Consider the following 24,781-nt stretch of genomic DNA (forward strand, 5'->3'; position numbering starts at 1 on the left):
TTTATTTCTTTACTTATAAAAACATTTTTTCTTTGATTTTTCAAAGCTATTCTCATTTTTTAATGGTTTCATGTTCCTCTGTTTTGTTTTCAACTCATATTTGAGTTTTAGTTTGTTCAAGTGGAAACTCATGACTTCTTTGCTAAATGTGGAAGAGAAATAGTCTCAACTCTATCTTTCTATTTTTTTCTTATTCTCTTTCTTCCTTTCTTTTGTTCTTTATTTCAGTCTTTTATTTGACTCTGTAATGCTTTTCATTAAAAGAAGTGGAGGCGTCAATTACTACACCATCCTTGCATTTTTTGAGCTGTGTCCATTAACTGGCAGAAAAGATGAAAACTAAGAAAAAGGTGTAAAACTCTGACACCCTGGTGTTACTTTAAATTTGAGATTTCTGCAGCTAACCTACTGATTTTTTACTACTCATGTACCTTCTCTATGCATTTCCTCCAGGTTGGAGAGATTCTGACTATGTGAGAAAAATAAAACCAGTGTCTATCGCACTAATATTCAGAGCATCACTTTCGATAAGTAAAATTTAATAAAACCATAATATCCCCAAGTAGTAAAACCAATTGTTTGTCCATGTTAATAAAATACATTGGATAATGTTATAATTATAATTAGTTAACCTGTCCCTTTTCCTTTATCATGAATTATTAACTCATTAGTCATTTAATTAAACAAATATTCTTCCCCAAATTATCAGGTAATAATAACCTTGAATATTTTTCTTACTGATTTAGTTCCTATTGGAATAATGAATAAAATAATACATAATCAAAGTCAACACCAAAATCTAATTATTTGATTATGTTGATTAAAGTTAAAATTATGTAAACAATTTACATGATGTGATAATTCTTGAGTTAATTTTTTTCTTGTTGAAAGATGCAAGTTTTATTTAGAAACTATACATAGTACTATCAACTAAGAGAGAGACTGAGGAAATATTAGGATAAAATAGAAAATGAGAATACGATAAGGAGGTGCTGTCGGTGAGATGAATACCCAGAATCATGCCAGATATTGAGAACAACAAGAAACTTTGCCTAAAAGCATTACAGTTGGCATCACAAAGAAGGACCAATGATCTATTTCATGGGTCTTAGTATCTTTGAAATTAAACACACACACTTTTCAAAAGACCTATTTCTATCATCATCATCAGAAATAACACTCCATTGATCCTAATCCAAAGGATTTCAGCAACGAAATCCATACCTATATCCTTTATCAAGGGGAGTCACATAAGCTCTGATATTTTAAGATTTGCTATCATACCAAACACAGTTCAGCCAGGCTCTCAGCTATGTGGTTTGAATGGACATGGCTATCATATGTCATGACATAGCTAGCAGGGACAGCAAAGGGCCTGAAACAGGAAAGTCATATCTTCACCTTGCTACTCAAGCACATACAGGTAAGCAAAAGCCAACTTGCTTCCAAAATTCATATGCTACTGTCTTTATTTTTTCTTATTTATTGTCTATAATATATACCATTTAAAGGTTTACTTTTAAGGACATTTTAAGAAGTTTCAGGTGTGAATATGTGAATAGTTGTTTAAACAGAAAACCTTATAAATCTAAATTGATGATATTTATTTAAAACAAATGACTTTTTCTAGTTATTACTTCTGAGTACTATTTACTTAACTTATTAAAATAGTAATAATACAAAACTGTCTTCACCTTTGGATAAAAAGTTTTCTGAAAACTATAGGTTCTACGTGGAGAGAGCACTGGAATTTAACCAAGAATTCTAAAAGCTACTTTAAATTTTATTTCTGGGCAATAACACTTTTTAATGTAAGAATGGGTCCAGAATAAAATCCTTCTGTATTAGTAGAAATTTTGAACAAACTTTTAGGAAATTTTAGAAATTGTGTATGTGTGTAATATCCATGTCAAATATCCTAATTTGGACATGGGAAAGGAAAACAGGAAAGTCAGTATAACTTAGATTACTGTGTTAGTTACTCTATGTGAAGGATTGGTTATTTGTTTTTAAGTAATAAAAATTGAAAATTACATTCTTTTTAGTAGTTTAACAGCTAAAGAACGACTAACCAATCAAATGTCAACTAGAAACAGGAGAAGCTGCATCTATCACATTCATTGTGAAGTGACTGACCCAGTTCACCTGGTAGCTTCCTCTGTGTTAGCCATTGCTCTTTCTGTCTTTGAAAGTCAACAGCTGGAAAGTGAGGGCAGCCAAGATCACAGTTTAAGACCAAACCTATTGCGTTGGCTTTTGCTCTCCTTTTCCTGGCTGCTATGCTCTGTAGCTTTCAAACAGTAATAAAGTGGATGCCAGACATGAACTGAGAGTTAGTAGTGGTGAAGACAGGAAGACAGCCAGGGCGATAACAGGCTTCTTCAGACAGGACTTTACCATTAATTGGCACAGAATCCTGTGTTTTTTTATATACAACTTTCCAGAGAACTTCCTGAAATATTCTATTTATTAACAGATGAACATGAAAACTGCAAAGACCAGCTGAAAAGGAATTCCTGAATTCCCCCAACACTTTCATGATTCTTCTCAAATTTTTATACTGATTTTTTTATATTTCTCTTTAAAAGCTGAGTGTAAGTAATTATTATGTTCTGTTACAGGCTTGATTTTGTTCAGTAATAAGCAGATAACTTTTATAAGTGTAAAAGTACCCTGAGTGAATTTTTAACATTTAAAAGGGAAAAAAAAAAATATCATTTTTTCTGGTATATTTTAATGAATATAAAAAGTCTATGCTGAAAACAAAATATATTATCAGTGTTATAGAAATCAACTCACAAATATTTTCCCTTATTCTTTATGGTCCTTTTGTTTTATTACAGATTGTCAAAAAGTATCTCATTTCTATATATGAGTATATATGAAACATCTGAAAGATTTATACCAATAGCATATTAAAAATGGCTAAAGGATGGGCTGGAGAGATGGCTCAGAGGTTAAGAGCATTGTCTGTTCTTCCAAAGATCCTGAGTTCAATTCCCAGCAACCACATGGTGGCTCACAACCATCTGTAATGGGGTCTGGTGCCCTCTTCTGGCCTGCAGGCATACACACAGACAGAATATTGTATATATAAAAAATAAATAAATATTTTAAAATGGCTAAAGGAGTAATTAAAATGTAGGAATATAAAAATAATATTGTTTTGTATACCAAACTGGATTTGCTAAGGAATCAAGAAAAAAATCTTATTCACACAAATTTTTAAAAATCAATAAATAAATGTTTATTAAGTGCCCATGAATAGATCCAGTGGAAATAATTGAGAAAGAAAAAGCACAGCAAGAGCCTAATGGCTTGAGTATCAGCTACACAAGAAGTTCTACATGTGTAATATACACACTAACAATAATAATAATATACATAAAAATAATATACATTAAAATAAATTTAGTCATGTAAACAATGAAAATTAGAGTCTAAGTATAAAATCTTTGGAGAAAATTGACAAAAGGAAATACTTAGTATTTGGGAACTGTATGATTTAACACTGTTAAAAACCTACAGTATCAAAATATTTCACCGATTTAATACTGGAGTCATCAAAATACACAGGAAATTTTAATAAGTACATAAGCTACAAACTAAAGTCATCTGAAAACTCAAAGGACCCCAAGTAAGCAAAGCCACCTTGACGTGCAGACAGGCAGGCAGGAAGAAATAAGTCCTCATGTCGAGAGCCAATAGCTCCTCAGCAAAGTTAGTATGTGTGTGTGTGTGGTGTGTGTGTGTGTGTGTGTGCATTGTAGAAAGTATAAACAACTTATAACTAGTGCTGGAAGGGTAAACTATATATTCATAAGCAAATTAATGATTACTATCTCTTACTTCTTTTAAATCATCATCTCAAACAGATGAAAAATCTAAAAGTAAAATCTGAAATGATTATGAGAAAACATTGGGGGAACAGTATCAGTTATTGAATGAGCAATGATTTGGGATAGAAGTCCTCAAAGAAATAAAAAGGGATAGAAAACAAAGAAAATGTAAAACTGGAAATCTCCACCCAGGAGACAACCCACAGAATAAGAAGACAATCTATTCAGTAAGAGAAAATTCAAGTGAATTAATATTTACCAAGGAATTCATATCCAGACATGGTTACAATCTAAAACGTACTCAGCAACCAAAACCTTGATGTAACTAAATAAGCTATAAATTACTTAAAATAGACTGCAATTAAAGAAGATATACGAAAGGCAAACAAGTTTAAGAAAAAGTGCTCAACAATACTAATTATCAGGAAAATGAAAATCAAAATGGTGAGACTCTATACAAGTTCAATCACTTAAAAAGAAATTCGGCATTGCCAATCAGAACGCAGAGAAAGGGGGCTTCTAACTCTGCAGTATACCATATACAAGGTACCAAAATATTCTCTCTCTCTCTCTCTCTCTCTCTCTCTCTCTCTCTCTCTCTCTCTCTCTCTCTCCTCTCTCTCTCTCACTTCTAACTAGCACAGTTACTAAATACCTTTCTAGAATTTAGTCTTCCCACCAAGAACAAAGTGAAGTAAAAGCATCTTTCTTTGCACACATGAGCAATATTAGCACATGCATATTAATAATAAATTGTGAAAATGGATATGCACAGAGAAGACTATTTCAAAGTTTCTACAATTTGAAGATTATAGGAAAATTTGAAACACTCATTGGAAAAAATGAAGCTAACCAATTCCTTCCAAAATATGCCATAAAATGGTCTTGTCTCCAATTCAAAAGTGACAATATAAAGGTCATTCCAAGCAATGTATGAAGATCAAATCAACTTGGGCAATACATTTTTTGTTTTGTCCTTTTGAGAAAACAGATTCAGAACATCTGTTGGGCTGGGTGGATTAGTGTGTAGAAGACCATTACTTTCATGATCGTTGTTGGAGATACTGAATGAGGAAGAATCACTTCTATAAAGTGTTCTATGCTCTGCTAAAGTCACAAGGTCATAAGGATGGATGACCTGGGGAAGAGCTGCTGATTTGATGATGTCAGGGTCATTTGCCTAACCTGCTAAAAGAATTTTCTGGGAGAGAGAAGTGTCACTGAGGACAAAGGGCAACTGAGCTTATCGTGATTCCATGAGTCTACAATGTTAAAATTAGAAATTTTGGAAAATATTGAAATCATAGTCGGTTTTCCGCATATGATTTTATTGTAACACAGAGACTAAAAGGAAGTCAAAACTATGAGAGGAAAGGGAATAATTCTGCACTGCTAGCTAAAGATACAAAATGACTGTTCAAGGAAGGGATCTAAATTGTATTCTCTAATGTTATTGACAACACTGTTGAGTAACTGAGTTGAATTAGACTACTGCATTTCCTTTGAGATTCAACTCAATTTTCCTTGATTGGATAAAGAAACCAATCCAGCTCTCTGTCAACCTACTACAGAAATGACTCCTACCAACAGACAAATATCATCTGACATTTGCATTTAAAGTTTCCAACCATGCATTTCCTAAAGAATATGCCACATTATAATCACTTTAGTGGGGAAGGCACAAGGCATTAGATCACCATAAATTATTATCAACATGTAGCTCCTGCAACTAATTATATTTACTGTAGTATAAACACTTGTCTTACTTCCGTCAGATGGCCAAAAGTTGGTTCTGCTGTTTGAATCATCAGTTCCTTGGTCACTGGGTCCAATGCTATAGAAAAAATAGATATATAATAATAACATTATTAGAAATAATTTTAAAAATAATAAAAAGTCAACTAATTTGTCATTAATGTGTGAAAATAAAAAACAAAATTGTATTTTCTTTAATAATTAAATTGATTTATTGATTCATCCCAAATAACAGTCACAGAAAACCACATCATCCCACAGAATTGGTGCATAATGATTCAGTCTAATTGTTATAGTACACATATTTATAATCAAAAGTTAACATAATTTCTGGCCTATTCTTAGAAGAGCTACTTCCTTGACAGAGCATTAAAATCCTATTGTTTTAAGCATTCCATGCTTCTAAGATAAGGGCAGGTGAACCAAAGAGGAGACATGCAATTTTTCTTTCAAATGTTTTACTGTGGGAGAGATAAGAGAAGTTATTTATAATTATACTACAAGAGAGGAGAATATGTTGTACATGGAAGTTAAAGGAAAGTATGCATGTAAGCATTTGGGAATGTCTAGATTGTAGAACATAAAAGCACTCCAGGATGGCCAACTACCCTTTATGGTTCAGAGTTAACTCAACACATGTGGAAAGTATCAAGAAAATGTATTCTCAGTCTGTCGCAGGACTGAAAACTGCCTCTGTGAACTGTGTTGAAGCTGACAATCGGTGTTTTTAGAGACAGAGGAGGTCTTCTCTGAAGACAGAAGAGAGTAAGGCTTCAGAAATCCACAAAGCAAGTAAAAGAATGATCAAAACGTGTAGACAAAGGTGGGCAACACCCTCATTAGTAAGCCCGAGCTGAGAATGGAGGCTAACATTGATAGCATGATGACTCATGGAGACCAAGGCAAGAAGATTTTCTATGAGTTCAAGGCAGGCTGAGCCAGATAGTGAGCTGCTGGACAGCCTGGAATAAAAAGTAAGGTACGATATTGACCAGCCACAAACCAGCACATCAAGGCTGGGCAACCTGTTTTTATGGGATCACTATTGCCCAGATTTAGGACAAAGCTAGGGTAGTGGCTGCAAATAGCAGGAAGGGGAGACATTGACAGAATATCAAGCCTTAGTTCAGGAAGGTATTGAAAAGATAAGACCACCCACTACTGTTTACCAGGTTCAGAGATAACAACCAAATTTACCCCGAAGTTTGGTAAATCTTTATTCTTTTGTTTTAAACTTAGGCCCTTCCTCCGAGTCTTCCTGTTTTACTTTGTGTAAACATGTTCTCGCTTTTACCCTGCACCGTTCCTTTGCTTCCTTGATATAGTAATTGCATATTTGCCTTAAAGAACTTTTGTCTTTATTTTGAGACAGAGTCTCACTACATAACCCTGGCTAGCTGGAGACTCACAATGTAGAAGAGGCTGGCCTCAAGCTCACTGATATTGCCTGCCTTTATAGGAATTAGAGATATGTAATATCATGTTCATTTTCTACAGAATTTTTAACTCCATCACATGTTGTTTGATATTTTTACCATTTTCCTTTTTATGACCATTATTAATACAATGATTTCTAATAAAATTTAAATATATTTCCATATCTTGTATGAGCTTTCTACTGTTACTGTTACAGCAAACTTCTCCATTCTGCGTGACACTGAGGAGAGTAAACAGTTGTCTATTCAATGAGAAGATCTCCAAACAAAATCAGAAGAGATCACCAAATCAGTAGATACAAAAACCTCTACACAGACATTAAAACTTAGAAAATATAAACCAAAAGATCATAAATCCTCGACTATTGAACTCAAACTCTCAAATGTCAGAAGACAATAAATGCATACTGGTAAAATACGATCAATGTATTTTACAAGAGTTAGAAATAAGAATTTGAATTTAATTTTGGGCCTAGGGAAGAAAGTCAGAACCATGAAGGGAAAAATCATCACTAAGAATGAAAAAAGCAATATAGATAAAATTTACTCAGCAACTTAGAAAAATTCATAAAAATATTGATACTTAGAAAGAACATATAGAAGTTCTAAAAGCCATAACTTCAATTAATTAAAAAAGAGTAGACAGAATCATAAATTATTTCACACGGAAGGAAGGATATAAGGGATCGAGGGCAAGAGTTGACAAATATTGCATATTGTCAACCAACAATAAGGAATAGAATAAACATGACCACATACAGTCAATAAGTCAAATATACAAAGAGATAAACCCAAGAATCCAAGTAAAGAAGGGGCATATATGCATATATGTGTGTGTGTCCTATACAAGTCATGAAACTACAGGAGGAAGAAAAGAGCTTAAGTTTGGTAAGCTTAACAAATGTATGTGACATGAAAACAAAAGTTACTATCACTGATTCAGTGAAACCAGTTGGAATGATGTTTAAGTAAGCATAAAAGTAAGTGAATGTATCATTATAAATTATTACCATGTATTGTGAAAATATGAAAAAGAAACCTATTATTTGTATGTTAATTAAGATATTTTAATGTAAACATAAGGGTGCAAAATATTCTGATTATGTCTCAATCAATAAACAAAAAGAAACCAAAGTTATCAGAGGCATCCCTGAATACTTCTTAAATTCCACCATTAATAGGCTAATCATCTAATTAACTCTTTCATCTTGAACAAAAGTATTTTAAATAACATGTAAATATGAATGTGATAAAAATAAAGGTCCTATAATTAATTCACAAACCACTTAATTGTGGTAAAGTTTTTTATCATTTTTCTCTCTAGACTTAATCTTCATGTGTACTTTGCTTTAATAATATGAGATGAATTCACTGATATTAAGGTAAAATATAAAAAAATTAAGGTAAAACTTTAATGCATACCATATATCAACAAATCTACTAACCAATCTAACAGTCATCTTCAAAATCAATATTCATAAAATTTCATGATGAAACATGTTCAAAACCAACTTTTGCTCTACAAAATTTTTAAAACAATGCAAACACAAGTTATTCAAATGCCGTGTAGCCCCTTTTCTTGTTTCTGTAGCCAAAACATGGAAATAACAATTTCTTCTGGCTTACAGTTTAAGGTGCCACTCTATCACTGTAAATAAGACATTGTACCAAGTTTGGAGACATGTAGGCAGGAGCAAGAAGTTGGTTGGTCACATTATATTCCTGGTCCGGAAGCAGAAAGTGACCAAGAAGTGGGGTTAGGCTATAAAGTCTCTAGGCACTCCCCCAAGAGACTCACATCCTTTAGTGAAGCTCTACAAACTAAATTTTCACAACCTTCAAATCATTGCCACCTGCTGGGAGTCAAGTATTCACACTTGAGCCAAATAGGTACAGGGAAGGTTGTAATTAATGTTCATGCCAGAACAACAGCAATCAGGAGCCATTGAAGAAAGGTGAAATAAAAGTATTCAACAACAACACAGCCTAGTGGAAACTGAATATGAAAAAACACCACCAGCTAAGGTTAGTAACTCTCTGCATTGGGAACTCTAATCCCTATAAATCTGCCAATATTTCTTCCCTATCAACCCCTGCTGACCCTCATTCTTCCTCTCCTTTTCTGTGCCCATTTAATATGACAGCCCCAAGTATGAGCTTATGCAATGTTGTAATTCAGGAAATTATCAGTAGCCCCTTTATGAGAAATGATGTTGTGTTTGTCTATATTAATAAAATTATTTATATTAGAATAAAGGGGTAGACCTAGACCAAGTAGATCTCTGAATAAACTCTATGGTGCCTTTAAAGTGAAGTAAAGTTTTTGGAAATAAGAAATAAGTGGGGATAATTCAGATTTGATTTTGAGTGTTAAATCACTAAATGCCATTCTACAGAATTTTTGTCATTTTATGTGGTATCACAGGATTTCTAAACTTAATCAATCATTTTATCACGAACTACACTTAATCTTGCCACAATCTGACAAATGAAAACATGGCCGATCAGGAAAACTAAGCAATTAATATTATCAGTATTTTAGTCAAGGAATGTCAAACTGGAAGAAATGGATTAGTTAAAATAGATACTTCAGCAAAATAAAGATTCTGTTTCTGCTATTGTTAGCATAAGACAACTAGAGCTATGCTAAGTTTGTCTTGGCTTTGTGATTTAATGTCTAAAGAGAAATATCATCTCTCATTGTAAAGGTTGCCAATATTATACTCATTGTTTCTTATATGCCAACTTTCCAATATCTATATCATAATGGTGCATTTAATAACTTAGAAAATGAAATAGATTATATCAGGAAAATGTTTCCAAATTAAGGTAAGAATTCCATTTGTAGAATGACCAGATTTCATAATATTAAAATATTCCAAATATTCAGATTCCATTTAATCTAGCAGGACTCATTGCAAAGACAGAAGTCAGAGTGCAAAGAACATATTTCTTTGCTTCACTTGAACCTGGCATGTGCTATTTTCACCCCCTTCTAACATTTAACAGGTAGAGATGGGTGCAGAAATGCCAGGTGATTCCATTTCAGAAATTATGGTAGTCATGAAAGAATTATTATTTCCTCTCCTTTGTAGTTTCAGAAAGTTCTGAGGAAGAACAGCTGGAAAAGTAATGTCAGATTGATCTGCGGGATGTAATTCAAAGGGTCCTGCTGTTAGCCGATTTTCCGAAAGAAGAATGCCCTCAAGAGTTGACAGATTTTCATGAGCGTGTGTATGTGGAGATCTAAAGCTCACTGACTGTGAAAGAAATGGCCTATATCTAAGTTCAGTCTACAAAGAAAGTGACAGTTTTCTGGGAAGAGATACATGATGGTTCACTTTTATTCTAAAAATGTGGTAAAATGTATAAATTTTTGGTTATTAAGATAATCTTCCATTTCAGGAATGAAATTAATAAACCACAGAATATATAACACAACTCATGAACTCATGCACATAATACACACACACACACACACACACACACACACACACACTTTATGCTAGATACAGCATGCTGGTGTGCTGCTACATTCTTGCATATGGGACTGGCTTTAAGACTGTCCAATTACTCATGATGTCATTGTCAAGTAGGCGTGGAAGAGGTACAAAGGGTATAGCTTATAACACTTATAGCACGGGTTACTGTTAGCATCTATTCTATATAATGATTTATACAGAATTCATGTACATTTTCTTAAATATTTTGTAAAGCTTATGAATTAAAAACAGGGAGTATGGTAGAAGGATTTAAATTGTATATTCAGCTGTTTTAATAAGCTATTATTCAAAGTTTTATTTCATTTGCAATTTTTCTGGTGCTTATTTTTCTATAAAATTGTTCATTTCATAGAAATATTTAAATTTATTGTCATGGATAATTATAATAGCCTGTTTTGGTTTCTAAAAGCTACCATCTATATGCTTTTATTCTTCTCATATAAAAAAACAAATGATTTCTCTTTTCCTGTATAAATCTCCCTTAGTTTCATATAAACATTTTTCTTTTCAATCGCCTTGTGATTTTAATCACACTTTCTGCTATTGGGGTGAATTCATACTTTATGTTTTGCTAATTTTGCTATTATTTTATGCATTGCAACTCATTTCTTTTTATTCCCCTTTTATTGAAAATAGATTACTTAGCCGGGTGGTGGTGGCGCATGCCTTTAATCCCATCACTCGGGAGGCAGAGGCAGGCGGATCTCTGTGAGTTCGAGGCCAGCCTGGTCTACAAGAGCTAGTTCCAGGACAGGCTCTAAAAAAAAAAAAAAAGCTGCAGAGAAACCCTGTCTCGAAAAACCAAAAAAAAAGAAGAAAAAAAAAAAGAAAATAGATTACTTACTCATACAATATATCTTTATTACAGTCTCTCCTTACTGTATCCCTCACAATTCCAAACCCCCTACTGATCCACATCCACTTTTTTTGTCATTAATTAGAAAAGAACAGGCTTCTAAGAGATAACAATCACACATGAAATACACAATATAATAAGATAAAGCAAAATTCAACACATTGAAGTTAGACCAGGCAAACCAACAAAAGGAAAAGAGCCCAAGGGAAAGTATGAGAATGAGACACCCACTCATTCACACAATCAGGAATCCCATAATTGTACTAAGCTAAGACCCATATGCATGCAGTGGCCCTAGTGCAGACCAGTGTAGGCCCTGTGCTAGCTGTTTCAGTGTATGTAAGATCGTATGAGCTTTGTTCCTTTGATTCAGACAGTCATCCTCTCCTGGTATTCCCCATCTACTCTGACTCTTACACTCTTTTTCTTCCTTTCCCATGGGGTTCCCTGAGCTCTGAGAGGTGGAATTTGATGGAGACATCCCATTTAGAGCTCTGTCTTACAATCTCTCTCTCTTCGACTCATTTCTAATATCCTGACACTGGTAATAAGCCTATTGCATTCATCCCTTCTGTTTTACCATCCCTACAATTCTTATTTCTGCAAACATGATGCCACTTATAACAAAAACTGAGTTTTGATATACAATCAGTACATTCTATTAAGTGTAAATTCTTTACCATTTCCATTATGAAGTACTTTTAATCCATGGGCCCTTCGGTGGTCTGGGCTGGACTGGGAGCAATGGGCTTCCTCCTTCCCAGCATTCTCCTGTTCTCCTTGCCCAGCCTCCACTTCCTGCCTGGTTGACCCACCTATACTTCCTGCCTGGCCAATTAGCGTTTGTTTAAAACATGATTGACAGAACACAAACAATTCTATTTCTCTTCTGTTGAATATTACAGAATGAAAACTACTTGAACTATGCGCTGAGTTTTAATATCAGAAAGGTGATTCTTCTTATTTTATTGTATTTTAACATAGTTTTTACTGTTCTGGGTTTGTATGTTTTCATATTGGTTTTAAGAACATTTTGTTAATTTATAAAGAAGTTGGAATTTTAATAGAATTATGGAAAATCCACAGTATGATCTAGGTAGTATTGCTATATCTGACCCCTAAGTTACTAATATTTTTACAGAGATACTTTGTGTTTTCAGTGTTTAAATCACTTACTATTTTACATTTATTCTAAACCTTGTTTCATTTGTTGTCATCAAAAACTAATTTTCTTAACTTAAATTTTAGTTCTACCATGATTTATTTATAGAAATATATTCTATTTTTATACAATGTGAAATCTGATCATTTTTCTGTTCGTTTGTTAGCTCTTATGGTATTTCTTGGTGAATTCTTTGATATTTTCCACATAATAATTGTCCTCATCAAAGCAAAATAATATAGTGCTATCCCAATGTGGATATATTTTTGTCTAATTTCCTAGGAAGTTGCATTTATTATATTGAGGATACTCTTTTTTTAACAATTGTTCTTTTATTATCTGGTCACATGTACCATGTGTTGTTTTTCCTTATAATATTTTAGATTCTTTCTGTCTTTTAGTTCTTCCCAGATCACCCTCTCCCTACTCACCCAACTTCATATTCTTTTTAAACAAAATCAACTATTCCTGAGCAAGCAGTCTGCCCTAAGGTGCGGTTGACACCCACATTGCACTCCACTGAAGACAGCTGATTTCCTCTCTCCAATCCATTAAAGACAGCTTCTTGGTTAGGGCTGGACTTTGTGCTCACTTCTCCTTTTCAGTGCTGGGATTTCTGTCTGGTTTGATCCTGCGCAGGTCTCATGTGGGACGCCACAGTCTCTGTGTGATCATATTTTGTTAGTCTTGCTGTGTTTAGAGCACAGTGTTTCCTTGTTGTCATCCACCACCTCCGGCACTAACAATCTTTCCTCCTGTTTTCCACACAGAACCCCGAGTCTTGAGGAGGAGTACAGTTCCCACATCTAATTTTGAGTTGAGTATACCCATGTCTCTTACTCAATTCATGTAATCCGGTGAGTGTCTATTTTAATTTGCACATGGCTCAAAAAGAAACTTCTCTGAAGAGGTGTCTTTGTTTTATCAAGAAAATATTTTAGTGATGAAACTGCACTAGCTGTTGATATTGCATCAATGACACAAAATGCATACATATTAATCGCATATTAATTAACCTCTACATCTGGGATATGCACTACCTTGATGTGGTCTGTAACTCTTAATAGATGATATACAATTGAATTTTCAAGCCATGATTGAGAATATTTATGCTTGTTCACAAAGATATTGATATAAAATTTCTTCTCTTATTGTTATCTTATGGTTTTAGTGATGATGACATCAAATAATGAGTTATGAACACTCTTTTACTGTTATTTTTGTGGAGATTACTATTTTCACAAATATTATATATTCTTCAACTTCATTAAAGTTAAACAATGGCCTCATTTTTCCCAAAGGTAATCCTTAGGACAAAGGATTTTCATTTGGCAAATATTGTATTACACATATAAAAGCAGCTTCTAAAGTTTATCCTTTTATAGAACCAACATTGTGTCCAAAATGACTCTTGTCTAGAAGTCAGGGCTCGAGGTTATGGCTCTGCTGAGATGTTTCAATAGTGCAAGACTCTATTTTTATCATAACTAAGGTTGTTTCCCAATGTTACTCCAGATCCAAATGAAAAGTGTTCATACAGAAAATCTTAAATGTTTGAAAACTGGCAGAGATTTGTCTGGGTTCCAAGTGGAATTACTCCTGAATCGCTGAAGGTCTTTAACTTTGAATTGACTGTGAAGGTTGATTTATATAATTTCTCTGTCTTCTCAATACTTTCCATATGGAACCATGCTTGGAGATTCTTTACCACTGGTAGTAGTAGCTTCCAGGGTCAAGATGCAAGGGTCTATGCTGTCTGTGGCTAGACTTGTGAAATCCATTTTAGGATTTTTGTCAAATTCTCCCTTGTTCATTTTGAGACTACATTATTAACAATATACAAATAAAATAATTGTATCATGAAATCCAAGGACTGCATTAATCTTTGGGTAGAGAGAGACATAAATTTAAAATGAATAATAGTAGTAGGTTCATTCTATGAACCTCTGAACTCCCCATAATGTGTTCTTTGTCAGAGTACAGTATTTAATAAAGTGCTGATTGGTCAGTAGCCAGACAGGAAGCCTAGGAAGGGTGACCAGAACTGGAAAATTCTGGAAAGAGAAAAACACTCAGTCTGCAATCATTACCCAGATTCAGAGGAATCAAGATGAGAATGCCTTACTGATAAAGGTACCAAGCCATGTGGGTAACACAGACAAGAATTATGGGTTACAATGTAAGGGTTAGTTAATAAAAAGCCTGGACTAATAGGGAAATCAGTTTATAATTAATGTAGGCCTCTGTGTGTTTCTTTGGGATTGAACCAGGCATGACCAGGTGGGACAGAAACTTCTGTCAGCATTTAGGCATGGGATTCCTCTCAACAGGAGGAGTCCCACATATATATTATAAAATAGTGAGTTTTCACATGGTTTTACAAGCATTGTTGCTTTTAGGTAGCCTTTCTCTACAAGTGAAGCTTGTAGACCTCATCAGAAAAGTTTTGTTGTGTACAGTAGTTAGTATAAAAACTCAGAATCAAAGTGCAAAGATAGTCAATGGAGAACTCCACCAAAAAGGAAACGTCTATATGATAGCCCCTCCTCAAAGCTCAAGAACAATTATAGAAGACTGAGAAGAAATATTTTAACAGCCAGAGGCTCTGGGGAAACAAAGCAAAATGAAGTTCACTAGTCTAGACAGGACCACCGTGCTGATAAACTCACAAAAAAAAACATAGTTAACTGTACAAGATCATGGAAAATTAAGAGACGTGCTGTATGACAAAACTTTTCCTTGGGAGACAAAACATATTATCTACTCACCCTTGACAGGGACCCCATGATAGACAAAGGTATAGATACCTCTAAAGTCCATCTTGGTGAACCAATAGTCTTATTGGGGTTACTTGTATGAGTATGAATGAGAAATTACTTACAAGAGCAGAAATGACTCAAAGAGAGTCACACCAAAACTCACACTCACAAGGTTCACAGTTCACAAAACCTTGGAACTTGGAGAATTCTGAACAGCCTGATCACAGCTCAGCAAGTTGGAGAATATCCCTTCCAAGGACTAAGTTGACTTAGCCTCTTCTAAGTAGATCAGCTGGTTTCTGCTTCTTCCACGCAATTAGTCTGGTCTGGTCTCAGGTTTTGTCAGTTTGCTTGTTTGGGTTTTTTTTTTTTCTTTTTTTTGCTTGTTTACTCTTGGAGAAAGAGGGATCTAGTTAATCTTGTCAGTTTCATGAACTTCCTAAAGTTATTTGAAGTATTTGCCTTCCTGCTCAAGGCACGTCCTTGCATGATGGATGTTTTAAACCCTGTTACAGAGTATCTCAAGAGCTCCCATCCGAAACTGCGGTTTTATAAGCAATTGATAGTTAATGGGGGAAGACGATTCTGTTTTCTTAACGGTTGACCCCTGTTAGGTCCACCATATTCCAGTGGACCACATCTAATCCAGGAGTGTAAAAGAATAAAGAATTGAGTTTTTCTACTTCCCATGTAGATTAGATCTATACATGTCTCTCTTAATGTACTCATTGTTGTATAAGTTCTCTGGGATTGTGATTTATAGGCTGGTTTTCTTTGCTTTATGTTTAAAAACAACTTTTGAGTGAGTACAACTTATGAGTACATGTGATAATTGTCTTTCTGTATCTGGGTTACCTCACTCAAAATGATGTTTTCTAGCTCCATCTATTTTCCTGCAAAATTCAAGAAGTCGTCATTTTTTTGCTGCCGTGTAGTACACCATTGTGTAAATGTACCACATTTTCCTCATCCATCCTTTGGTTGAGGGGCATTTAGGTTGTTTCCAGGTTCTGGCTATAACACAAAATGCTGCTATGAAAATAGATGAGCACATGTCCTTGTGAAATGATTGAGCGTCCTTTGGATATATACCTCAAAGTGGTATTACTGGATCTTGAGGAAGGTTATTTCCTAATTTTCTGAGAAATTGTCACACTGACATCGAAAGGGGCTGTACCAGCTTGCATTCCCACCAGCAAGTGTTTCCTTTACCTCACAATGTCTCCAGTATAAGTTGTCATCAGTGTTTTTGATATTGGCCATTCTTATAGGTGTAAGATGGAATCTCAGAGTTGTTTTGATTTGAATTTCTCTGATGACTAAGTATGTCGAACATTTCCTTAAGTGTCTTACGGCCATTTTGGATTCCTCTGTTTAGAGTTCTCTGTTTGGGTCTGTACTTCATTTTTTATTGGATTATTTGGTTTTATGATGACCAATTTCTTGAGTTCTTTGTATATTTTGGAGATCAGACCTCTGTCTGATGTGGGGTTAGTGAAGATCTTTTCCCATTCTGTGGGCTGTCGTTTTTGTCTTGTTGACCATGTCCTTTGCTTTACAGAAGCTCTTCAGTTTCAGGAGGTCCCACTTATTGTTTCTCTCAATGTTTGTGTTGCTGGGGTCTAGGGGAAGTTTTTTAAACTCTCATGAAACCTATAATTTGTACAGTAAATACATGTTAAAGAGAAATGGAGTGATTACATTTGTAAATATGAAACCAGTACAGTATAATAAAAATAAAAATATTGTTAAATAATAAAATGAGGAAAATAAAAAGTCAACCCTACAAAGAACAAAGAGGAAGTAAATAGTAAAGAAGAGCAAGAGAGATGACTCGGTGCTTAAAGGCATTTGCCATGTAAACCTAAACCTTTATTCAATCCTTGGGACCTATGTAAAGTGTAAGAGAACACACTCCACATAGTTGTCTCTGATTTCCAGATGTATGCCTCAATATACGTGTGCTCTCCTTCAAATCATAAACACACTCAATAATAATACATTTTAAAAGATAAAATATATAGCGCTTCCTAGATGCAGAAATGCCATAAAATATTAAAAATACAAAACAATATAAAATATTTATCACATGAGCAGTAAAAACAACTAGCTACGCAAAACTGAAGAAAAAGAAGGAAAGCTTTACTAGACATAAATTAGATCATTTTGTTCACTTTTTAATATATGTTCCAATGATGCAACTTAAATATATATTAATTATTTTATTTTTATATTTGTTATTTATAATTCATTATATTACTAATTATTTGAGAATTTCATACACGTAGTTTGATTATATTCAACTATTCACTCCTATTCCTTTCTCAATTCTCCAAGTTTTACTCCCACCTTTCTAGCCAATTCTCTTTAAAACATTCATTATTCTTGCAAACTTATCCTATGTATTCATTTAAAAAACAGTCAGATTTTATTCAGGTATCAAAATAAATATCCTTTTAAAGGTACCTTACATAGATTATGTACATTTAATTTCATGATGTTTCCCACTATCTTCATGAAATAAGTCAGTTATTTTGCAGATCCTCAGTGCTGATTAAAAGGTTTGGCCTATGTTCTCTTTGTTTTCTTGTAGAAATACAACCTCTGACTTTCTCAGAGTCAAGAGAAGTGTCACATGTTCACAAGTAAAATACTTAGAATATTTTACTAATTTTGAATGGAAAACTTTCAGAAGTATATGTTGTGAATATATGTGCGTGTGTGTGAGAGAGAGAGAGAAAAAAAGAGAGAGGTGTTTTAAAGTTTTATAGTATCATACTTAAGTCATTTGAATAATTTTGGTATTTATTTACCTTCCAGTAACTTAAAGAACAGAATACCAAAACCATATTTATTTGAGCCATTTGATCTAAGTTTCATAGCCTCCTTAGCAGAAAGTTTATAAAAATAACCCAGTTCTCCATGGAGGAGATTATATTCACACTTGCTGATATTTGGACCAGAATCATATAGGTCAACCTACGCCACCTTGTAGTGAATTTAGAAAAATACATGAGGGAAACTTTACAAGGGGAAGTTTCAGAAATTGCAGTATTTGTCGCGGACATGCCTTTGTGGGCACAAAAGACAAAGGATAATGTAAAAGCATAATGCATTGATAATATTAAAAGTAGATATCTTTGTTAGGATAGTTTTCTTTCTGTAGGTACACCTGAAATTTTACTATGATATGCAATTTTATAATACTAAAAGAGTACAATTTAAGGTAATTTGGAGAAATGAGATGCCTACAAAAGATCCAATGGCAGGGTAGCTATCAAGGCTCCTAGTGTGGTCTGAACCAGTACCATCAGTTCTTGGTATCTTCTGGAAATTTCAGAGTCTTAGACCTCCACCTGGAGTCATTGAATTACAATTCTGAAACCCAGATGTAGCTCACATTGCTTAACTCCTGCTATGGGCACTGAAGAGTCAATAAATCTGTCTCTTTTTATCTGAATTGAGTGACTTCTATAGCCCACAGTCTCTGAGAGAAGAGAAGAATATCAGGTCTATGTATACCTATAAACCATCTAGAATAGTAGGCATTGGGCAATTATTTCTTTATTATTATGGACTCTCAACTCAAACAACATATTTTAGTTGTCATAGTAGCAGTTGTTTGTTATCTGAGAGTCGGGTAGAGTCAAGAAAATTGTTAGTATAAGTTCAGTCTGGTCTATCTGATCTACATAGCAGACCTTGGGTCAATTTGAACAATATACTTAAGTGCCACGCACCACGCCCCTGTGTTTGCATTCGGTGCGCTGGCACCCAGTTCGCGAGATTCGGGCAAGGGGCTGGAGGTTAAAAAAACACAGACACACACAAAGACAGAGAGACAGAGACATGGGTCATCCTTGAATTCCCCAAGAATGCCCCCTTTATTGTGTTCAGGGGCAGATTATATAGAGATAGCCATGCCCCAGCCAAATCCACCAGAAACCACTCTGCCATCAGGAACTCCTGAAGGTCTCGTGCTCAGAGCAGCTGTAGGCACTCAGATCAGGGGATTACAAGAAATTCAGGATCTGGGGTCTCACTGCTCCCAACAATTAAGAGTTCTCAAAAAGAAAGAGGAAGAAGAGAAGGAAGAAGAGGGAGGGGAAGAATGGAGGGGGAGGGAAGAAAGGAAGGTAAGAAGGTTGATTGGTTGCACTAACCAACTAACTGAGTGAAATCAAACACTGACCACTTGGTAGTTTGGTCCTCTAAGAAGGAGCTAGCTCTTACTTGTTTTGGCCAGTCCCTAGATTGTGTCTCTGGTCTCTCCAGCAGCCTATGATCATGGCAGTGCAGTCTGCATCCTAAATTGCAGAGCAATTCTCTATTTGTGCTATACTAAGGTGACACCATTTGGCCTAGTCCTGAGTGGCCATATATAGCCAAAAGAGAAGCTGTTCTTGAAACACATATCTTGAGAGAGACCTGTATGAGTGACTACTTTTGCAAATAATACTGCTCATGATACCAGGTTCCTGATTGCCAATGTTGATGAGGAGAGCCAACATATTAAATTCTTAAATACATTTTTATAAAAAAAAAATCAGAGAAACTCAATGTAAAGGAGAAAGATTTTTCTGTTTTTACTCAAATTTTTCCTGAGCATTTCATTATCACAAATGTAATACCAAGAATTTAGTTCTAATCAGCAGAAAGAGTGTATGTGTTTACAATGAATGAACATCTCAGGAAAACCATTTGTTTAAAACAATAAGGAAAAATGTGTCAAAATTTTCTCTCATACACTAAAATCACCTCTCATTTTAAATAAAATATTACGTGTTCTTAAGAAGGAATGCTTTTTAAATCTCTAACTACTTCATCTAAGTATTACAAGAAAAATAGTACTTGAGTGTCATTAAGACCGCATTCATTGCTGCGGGGATTATCAGAGGGAAATATTCAGTATGCATAGCTGAAAGGGAATTTAGAAAATATACATGGTACAACACAATTGTAATAACGAAGCTCAAAACTTCTAAAAGAAGTATCTTATGCCAGAATAAAAGGCTGAAATTGCCAATATATGCGTCTGCCATTTCAACAACTCTTCTGCTGACAGAAATTTATTATGTACCAATATCTAACTACATAGTAGTATCTATGAGATACCTACTAACAAATTTATAAGATGCTATCTTATTTTCAGGCCTACTTGTAAGCAATTTTTGGCAACAGCATTATGTCTGTGGCTTTCATGTGAAGTGGAATTTTAAATACATAATATGTGAATGAAATAAAAATACATTTAAAATATGTTTTAGTCTAAGTCTGCCTGTGAAAAGACAACACGAAACCTTGCCAGAAGCATACAATGTTAGATAAAATCTAAACATGGCGGCAGTGAATGGAAATGTTGCATTCGTGTGTGCTTATGACACCTCTCTTGCTTTATTCTTCCCAACAAGCGGCCTCCCACTACACTCTCTTTCTACTTTAAATGTTCTATAATATAACTAGAAACTATACCGAATGTTCCTGGGTTTTCTACTCAAGGATGATAGAATCTTTCAGCATTTTAATGCTATATGTCACAAAGTACCAGTTCCAGCAATTTGATTTGCTACTTAATTTCTCAATGGTGTACAAATTAGAGACCAGAGAAACTATATGTGAGTGACTTAGGAGCAGAGGTTCTAAATGTATGGGTAATTTATTAGCAGCTTTTGAGGTCTCAGACAGAATCTAGAGGGGATATAGTCCAACTCAGACATTTCTGTAGAAACTATGCTCTGGGAAAGTGGTATTACTAGTGTCATAAGATCACATTCCTCACATGTAAAGTGGTCGTATGTTTTGTAGTTCCAAATATTTCCCTCCTAACACACTCAATTGCATCTTTCCGGTCATACTTTTCTGACATAAATTTTTCTACTTAGAATAATGTATATGGAAAATGTTTTATGTGAATCAGTGATGGTCCATGCTATACAGGCTGAACTCGCCATGTTTTAATATTGGACTATTTCCTCACAACTTAAACTTGTGATCCTGTCTTTTCCACCAGGGTAAAATTTCAGGGGCATCTCACTATGCCAAGCTAAATTATCCTAAAATCACAGTTTACAATAAATTCGAACATTATCCGTGATGAAGTGAATACATGTGAGGTCCTTACGGTATATTATAAAACCAAGACCTTGAATACAAAACTCAAAGTACCTTTTTCTCTAGATGTATATCCTCAAATAAGCATCTAATTTACTAGTGAAGAACATGGAGGAACTGAGGAGCGCAGAGAAGTGGATTCAGGAAAAATGTTAAAGTATCCTAAAATAAAACTATCATGTACTTCCGTGCTATGTAATACTAACATTGCCCAAGTCAGAGAAGTTGTTTTTAAATTCATGTTTCTTAAAAACCAAACTTCACAACATCTATGTATAAAAGAAACAGATCAATACTAAGAACTATAACTATTGTCTGTTTCTCCCTTTCGCATAGGGTCTGAGAATATTGCCCACTCTCTTGGGATCACCCATATAGCCAAGGATGGCCTTAAATTCACCATATTCCTAAGTCAGTCTCCTGAGTGTTAGTCTTACAGGAATGAGCACTCTACCCACTTTAATCATTGTGTAATAAATGTCCCTCATCGAATGATTACATAATTAAAAATAAGATAATAGATATAAATAATTAATCAATGTGAATTAAAAAATCCTTGTTTCAACTAAATTAAGCATTAAAGAATGACAGGCATGATGATGAATGTTTTAAGTGAAATTTATGCCCTGGTAATGCTAAAGAATGCATGGGCAACCGTATATGACAGTTCTATTGAACTTGTCAGTACTGGGTTTCATACTAAGTCAATGAGGAAAACTGACCAGGTCTCTTCCTCAGTAGCTCAGTGGTTAAGAGCACTGCCTGTTCTTTCAAAGGTCCTGATTTCAATTACCAGCAACCACATGGTGGTTCACAACTATCTGTAATGAGATCCGATGCCCTCTTAAAGAAGAGACCTGGTCAGTTGTCCTCATCAACTTAGACCATGAAACCCAATATGGACAAGTTCAAAAGAACTGCCATATATGGGCTGGCCATGTATGCTTCAGCATTGCCAGGGCATAAATTTCATTTTATTTATTCAAATGATTGTGAAAACCTGTGAAACATGATGATACATGCCTTTAAGGCAAGCACTTGGGAGGCAGTGGCAGGCAGATCTCTGTGAATTTGAGGCCAGCATGGTATTCGTAGTGAGTTCCAGGACAACCAGATTTGTTATACTAGAATGTATTTCAATGTATATTTCAATGCAGGTCAACTATACAACAATCAAATGTGTTCACAGAAAATAAGAACTGCATTTCTTATACAAGTCTACTAGTTTCACAAAAGAAGCTAAATAAAAAAGTCTCACAAGATAGGAAAGAATATTTAATCTTTTTCTTTACATAAAAGTTGGGTCTAAAAGTTATGGCAGCAATACCTTTCTGTTGGCTTAATTTTACTGTCTTTCTTAGTTTCCAAAAGAAGTATAACAATAGAGTTAAAGCCCAATAAGTCACAGAGAAACTTTTAAAAGGCATAAAGAAGCCTTAGGCAAAATGCACTTGCTGCCTAATACACCAAGCAAGGATGGCATGGCAAATTTAAACTTCTATGAGAAGAATTATAGCACTGACATCAGCTTCCTAAATCCATGAGTTATGAAATATATATTTACAATGTAAAATAAAAGAATGGATTAGATTATTTTACAAAGTGGATTACATAAAATAATGCATTACTTTATGGAAATGTATGCAACAGAATGAAGGCATGTTGAAGAGCATTTTGCAAGGTTGAAAGGCATCACTAGAATGTATATTTCAATACAGGTCAACTCTGCAACAATCAAATGGTCTCACAGGGAAAATGAATTGCAATTTTGATATAAATTTATGTGAAACTATGAAACTTTTCTTTTCTTTCCAGGCCTATTTTCTCAGAAAGCTGGAGTTCAGTATTTGTTAGTGCAGAAGGGTGATGTTGGGTAGCTCCAGACATGCAAAAAAAAGCATAATTTTCAAATGCTCTCAAAATCTGTACAGAAATGTTTAAATGTCTCCAGGAAATACATAAATATGAAAGTCCTTCATAATTAGTATAACAATGTTTGCAGAAAGAGTTTGCTTACAGATATAATTCAAACAATAATGAAACTACACTGATAACTTTAGGCTTAGTAAAAACTGATTATAATAAGTTTATTATAAATCTGTGATTATCTTAGGAATGAGGCCATGACCATAATTACATATATGTGGTATTTCAGTAGTGGAATAGAAGGAAGAAAATTTATTTGAATTTTGAAGGCAGTAGATTTTCAAACAGTATATTTTATCATACCTGGACTGCTAATCTGAAAAAGATAAGATCTATATGTTTTTGTAAACTATGTGTAATCTGGGGATATAAATTATTTTTGTGGTATAGTCATATATCAAGATTTCCAAAGACAAAATATGCGTGGGTTCCTCGCCAGCCTCATGCATCACCCTTACACAAACAATAATTGATCTTTAGGAGAACTTGCCTTATTAGGGAATTGGACCAAGATGACAGATGAAGCAACAAACAACAATGAAGGTAAGCAAATTGAAGACGTGTGCAAACGTTTTTAGAGGATGTGTTTATTCCTCCCACTCGCAGAAATTATTTGTCTAATGCTGCAGTAAGTAAACTGAGCATCTCTGTAGGAAACAAAATGTAAGAATCACCCCAAAATGTATGGAAAATGAAAAATGTGGAAGACAGATGTGGACCCAATAGATTGCATATTATATCTTACTGTAGGCAAATTTGTCCCTTTAGTGCACTGTCCATTGTCATTACTGTGTTTAAATGTCTATTATGGTATGAGTTAGGGCTCCAATTATTTGATACTTAGAAGTGTTAATAATTAACAAGTTATCTTGTTAATAATTTGATTTCACTTCACTTAGCTAAATTTTAACACTGAATTCCAATGAGTTCTATAGTATTGTAGTATATTCATAAAATACCTAATCAGATGAAATATGCTATCTGAGCAAGTGTACGAAACAAACATCTTACTTATTTGTATTAAGAAAAAATATGATATCTATTCTTTTAAAAATATGGTACTATTAATCATATGTACAATCTAGTACAGATCTTAAATGTGTATTTATCTTGATTACCTGAAGCTTGATGCCAATAGATTTATGAATTTATGTTTCCATTCCACATTTAGTCTTTAGTTATTAATATTGCAATCTTTGAATCTATGCATTTTGCTCCTTTAGATACTGTATGTGTATGAAGTCATGGTTTTCTTTGCCCTTAATTTCCTGGTTTATTTCTTTCAGCATGATGTCTCTATGGTAAACCATGTTACCACTTATTACATGTTTTTTCTTGCCAAGAGGAGAAATGTCATCGTCTTTTTGTTAATAGTACAGGGCGCTTTCCTTCTATCCAGTGTTCTTCCCTGGACCATTATGCTAGAAAACTAGT

The 24,781-nt window shown here is 34.3% G+C and overlaps 1 protein-coding gene across 1 annotated transcript in view; it reads right to left on the bottom strand.

Moving 5' to 3' along the window:
• Cnbd1 (cyclic nucleotide binding domain containing 1) overlaps positions 1-24,781 on the bottom strand; it is a 236,546-nt gene that overhangs the window by 22,286 nt on the left and 189,479 nt on the right. The window contains exon 11 of the mRNA XM_038346935.1: positions 5,606-5,673. Coding sequence (XP_038202863.1) covers positions 5,606-5,673 — 68 coding nt within the window. The remainder of the gene's footprint in view (positions 1-5,605; positions 5,674-24,781) is intronic.

Source organism: Arvicola amphibius, chromosome 11 (assembly GCF_903992535.2).
Source record: "Arvicola amphibius chromosome 11, mArvAmp1.2, whole genome shotgun sequence".
NCBI lineage: Eukaryota > Metazoa > Chordata > Mammalia > Rodentia > Cricetidae > Arvicola > Arvicola amphibius.